This window comes from Salvelinus sp. IW2-2015, linkage group LG1, assembly GCF_002910315.2.
Source record: "Salvelinus sp. IW2-2015 linkage group LG1, ASM291031v2, whole genome shotgun sequence".
In the NCBI taxonomy this organism is placed as follows: domain Eukaryota; kingdom Metazoa; phylum Chordata; class Actinopteri; order Salmoniformes; family Salmonidae; genus Salvelinus; species Salvelinus sp. IW2-2015.
In genome coordinates this window covers 49808095-49812953 of record NC_036838.1, presented here as the reverse complement: position 1 = coordinate 49812953, position 4859 = coordinate 49808095, and the positions used below count along the sequence as shown (strand labels likewise).

General features: G+C 42.8%; 1 protein-coding gene across 1 annotated transcript; it reads left to right on the top strand.

Annotated features, from left to right (window-relative positions):
* Positions 1-430: 430 nt before the first annotated feature.
* setmar (SET domain and mariner transposase fusion gene) lies at positions 431-4071 on the top strand. The gene is made up of 2 exons (XM_023995394.2): positions 431-611; positions 3177-4071. Exons 1-2 carry the CDS (start codon positions 507-509, stop codon positions 3984-3986), a joined length of 915 nt encoding a protein of 304 aa, XP_023851162.1. The 5' UTR covers positions 431-506; the 3' UTR covers positions 3987-4071.
* Positions 4072-4859: the final 788 nt, after the last annotated feature.

The window sequence follows — 4859 nt, the reverse complement described above, 5'->3', positions numbered from 1 at the left end:
ACTGGAGCCAAACTTCCTGACATCCAGGACCTATATACTAGGTGGTGTCATGTGACATGTTGGCGCATGTTGGCGCATGTGACAAATAAAATTGATTTGATTTGAGAAGAAGGGAAGGTCCTTGCTCCTCATTCACTCATGTGTCAGATTGTCCCCCTCCAGCTGGGTTCAAACTCATTTGTTTGTGCTCATGTGATGTGGGAACCACAGGACACTTTTCCCTCCTATGGCCATGTTTTATTAGCTCTATAACAATGGCCTACCGTGATTCATTACGTGATGACTGTACCTGGGTCTCTTTGTCAAGTCTCATAGCGCCACATACCGCAAAAATGGCAGAAATGCGATAGTGAGATTGTGCTCGATGGCCGCTAGGCGGCGACATTGTAAAACATTCACACTAGACTTTCCGGAAGCGTCTCTTCTTGAGTGTTGTAGTGCCTTTTCTCTGTTGACATGTTTCTCTAGCTAGCTAACTTTGAGAGCTGAACATTTAGCGAGAAAATATGAGTATAATAAAGGTTTTTGATCAGTATTTGTGCAAGGGTCTCGAAAAAGTTCCAGTTTTACGAGAGGGCAATGTCAGCAAAGAAGAATATTCTGAATTTCAGGTAAAATGCTTTATTGTAGCTAGTTGTAGCTGACTGGTTAGCCCATGCCAATACAAATAGCCAGCAATCTAACTTAGAAATMGTCAGGCACCATTATTCCACGTGTGTAATTGTTTATATGGATAAACCATAGTTACTTTGCCTATGCTACACTGTGATAATGAAACTATTGCAACTTCTTGCATTGGTGCTTGTAAACAATTCTTTGATGAGAACCAGGTTGAAGTCAATGAAGAAGCAGTTTTCTTTATATTCAGGGGGAAATAACAAAAGGTGCAACAACCTATTTCTTTGCAATAGGAACATTTAGAAATATCTTCTTCGAATTAGCAACATCATGTCTGGTCGAGGACCTAAAATTAGTAGCGGTCAGTGCCGTTTTAGATGAGGGAGGACGATTTTCTTTTCATGAGCATGGCCTTCTTTCTATTACAGCATATTGGATGACTGTCAATCATCTTCCATTCACCCAGTTCAATGTAACAGCGATAGGTTTAGGCTACTACATGATACTAACATTTTCCCTATACCCATCATGAGGTTGCTACAACCTAGCCTATGAATTAAAGTTTATAACATAAGTGACACACTGACGGTGATATTCAATACCGCCTTGCACACTCTTGCCTGCATGTAGCTGATATAGGGTGTAATCATTAGTCCAAAAGTTGCAAACAAGAGTTTCTATTGCGCAAATGTATGTGTGTTTATCCCCATTGTGTTCCATTTGCTTCTGTTTAAGATTTTTTTTTCAACAAAATCAGTTCAATGAATTACACCCCATATCACACGTAAACACAGTTCACTTTCATAGCAACCACGTTGTATTACTTCTCGTATGCGCTCTCCTCCTCTCACCTCTTCCCTTCCCTTGTGGACTTCAATGCACAACACATCAGCTGTATGTGACCAGGCATAAAAAAAAAACGTTCCAAGCCAAACCGCTACACACAGCCTACATCGTTGTCACCATATTTGCTAAAGTAARGTCATAGTCAGCATAGCTAATATAATTAACTGGTTAGTAAACCAGCTACAATCTTGCAGTAATGTTAGTGTACAGTCAGTTAGCAGTTACACCGGTGGGCCCCGGTGGCAATAAATTAGTAAAACCAGAAGCTTACCTTGACTTGGAAGAGTTCCAGTGTTGTGTTTGATAGTCATAGCCAGCTAGCTAACATAGCATCCCTCTGTTTGAGCAGGGTGTTTCAGTAGACTGAACTAGCTAGCTGCATTTGCTAGTTAAGTAAGTGAAACTGAAATTGAAAAATAATTATAATCTCTCTATTTCTCTCTTGCTTCTCCTTCATTTTGGAAGAAATACATTTTTTTCAAAACTGTGAAACTATTGTCTTTCTTTCTATTTGAGGCAACTACTCACCACATGTTATGCACTGTAGTGCTAGCTAGCAGTAGCTTATGCTTTCAGTACTAGATTAATTCTCTGATCCTTTGATTGGGGAGACAACATGTCAGTTCATGCTGCAAGAGCTCTGATAGGTTGGAGGACATCCTCCAGAAGTTGTCATATTACTATGTAAGTCCATGGAAGGGGGTGAGATCCACAAGCCTCCTAAGTTTTGTATTGAAGTCAATGTACAGAGAGGAGGACAGAAGCTAGCTGCACTGGCTACACCATGGTGCTACAGAGTGCTGTGGAGGCTACTGTAGACCTTCTTTGAAAAATAGTGTGTTTTAATCAATTATTTGGTGACGTGATTATATTTACTATAGTTTCATCTAAAAAGGATAACTTTTGTAATGTTTATTTTATTTTTATGAAATTCACTGAGGAGGGTGGTCCTCCCCTTCCTCTTCTGAGGATCCTCTACTGTTTACAATCGATTAAACCAAAGGGAAACTGTGTAGTAAWGATAATGGGCTTACATTTATACAGTTACTTGACTGTGTCCAGCTCACTATTAATCACCTAAATTGAAACTAGACAGTCAGGGAGTATCGCAAATTCCAAATACAATGGCTAGAGGACAATCTTTTGCAAATTCTGATGACAAGGAAATTATTTATAACCAATTTTCAGTGCGGCCCTCCGGACCTCATTGAAGACCAAATGCGGTCCCCATGGCAAAATGAGTTTGACACCCCTGCTGTAGACACTGGTATAAAGAACAGCTGTAGATCTTCATTCAGGCTGTCTAAACTGTTTTCTGCCAGCTGGTGGCAGCACAATATCATCACTGGCCACCACTTGGATTGTCTGGGTGAAATGGAGAGAATCTGAAATAGGCTATTGTAACTACTGAACCTTCGGAACTGCACCACTTTACAATCTCCTTACATGTCTTTCTCTTTCTCACCACGGCTTGCTTAAAGGAACATAGCTATGCAGGATTGGATGATATTACAGGGAAGAAAAAACATAGCTTCTATGTGTGATTGAAGAAGCTTTTTCTCTGTAACTATGTCCTCTAAACAAGTGAAATCCCCCAGAGCCTAATATCTTGAGTGGTTGTTTTTATTATTGTTTTAAATTGGTCTGATTACCTTTGTATCTGATAAAAAAAACTTCAGTCCCCTGTCCTCCATCTGTCTCTTTGGTTTCAGTATTCTCCAGAGAACATCCAGGGGCCAGGATGTGACATAGACCCCAGTGAGGTGACTCTTCCTGGATGCTCCTGCCACGCCCACTCCTGCCTTACAGAGAGCTGCTCCTGCCTGCAGACATACGGACAGACATGCAGACAAACGTACGACAGCCACGGCCGACTCCAAGACCAGGTGGATACAGAGACTGGTTACTGCAGGCCTGTGTTTGAGTGTAACGCCTTGTGTGGCTGTAGTGAGGCCTGCTGTAACCGGGTGGTCCAGAGAGGCCTGGGGCTCAAGTTGTGTGTCTACCCCACAGAGGACAGGGGCTGGGGGATGCGGGCYCTGGAGCCCATCCCCTGTGGAACCTTTGTGTGTGAGTATGCCGGGGAGGTGATCGGCTTTGAGGAGGCCAGACGCAGACAGCTTGCTCAGGGGCTTGAGGACAACAACTACATCATTGCTGTGCGGGAGTATGCTGGTCAGGGCCAGGTCAGTGAGACCTTTGTGGACCCAACTGTGGTTGGGAATGTGGGGCGTTTTCTGAACCACTCCTGCCAACCCAACCTGTTCATGGTGCCTGTCCGGGTGCACTCCCTGGTGCCCAGGCTGGCCCTGTTCGCTGGCAGGGACATCACCCCTCAGGAGGAGCTCACATTTGACTACTCAGGGGGCTATAGCAATATGTCCTCTGTGGAGAGGTTGGTCCAGAGTGACCCTGGGACAGAGGCCAGTGAGACAGGTACCCTCCAGAGGAAACCATGCCACTGTGGTGCCCAGAACTGTTCCCAATTTCTGCCACTGGATTTATCTGTTCTCAACAATTAGATTAGAGGGATGCATTTATTTGGTAAATGTTTATAAATTGATATTTTGATATTTGAAGTGATCATGTTGTACTGGAAAGGAGAGACACTGCACTGAACCCTTTTTTTTGTCATTTCTGTTGAATACAACTCTCTCATTCTAATGTATGTTTATTTTATTAAATGTCAGTCCATGTGTCTTTGCACCCGTGTGACAGTTCTGTGCGAACAGCATCATCCATCATTTTAGATTGGTTTGTATGACATCCGTGGCATCACTAACCCAGGCTTCTGGGGTATTCATCCTATGCTTACCAGTGTGGCATCCATCTGGATTAAAGGGGAAATCTGGGATTGGTGCATCCATCTAGATTAAAGGGGAAATCTAGGATTGGTGCATCCATTTTGAATTCATACTGTCATTGATTATAAAGGGCTCATGAGCTTAGTTCAACTGTCTTAACCCATCAGAACCCAAGCTATAAGCCTGTTTTACTAGTTTTTTTGTAAACAATGTAATTCTAAACAAACACTGTATAGTTTCAAAACATGGTTAAAATGTAATTGATGGTCAGTAGCTCTCTATCAATTTTAGAGTGGATACATTTCTCCAGCCCCAACTCTCAGCTGTTTACCATAGCAAGTGCCAGGGTGCCATTTATGATGACCCACTTTTCTGTCACGACTGCCCACTATCTCACTGTCCCCACCCTCTTTCTGTTGGATGGCATCGCTGATCTGATATAAAGATACAGCATTTCTATCACAAAGTATAAACTTCATCTGTGTTGTGCAGACCAGCTAAAAGCTCTCTCTGTCAGAGAGTACTTGTGCTATGTGGGGCACGTCCCACCAGACCTAGCTATCAAAACACTTCAGTCCACAAGTGGCCTAT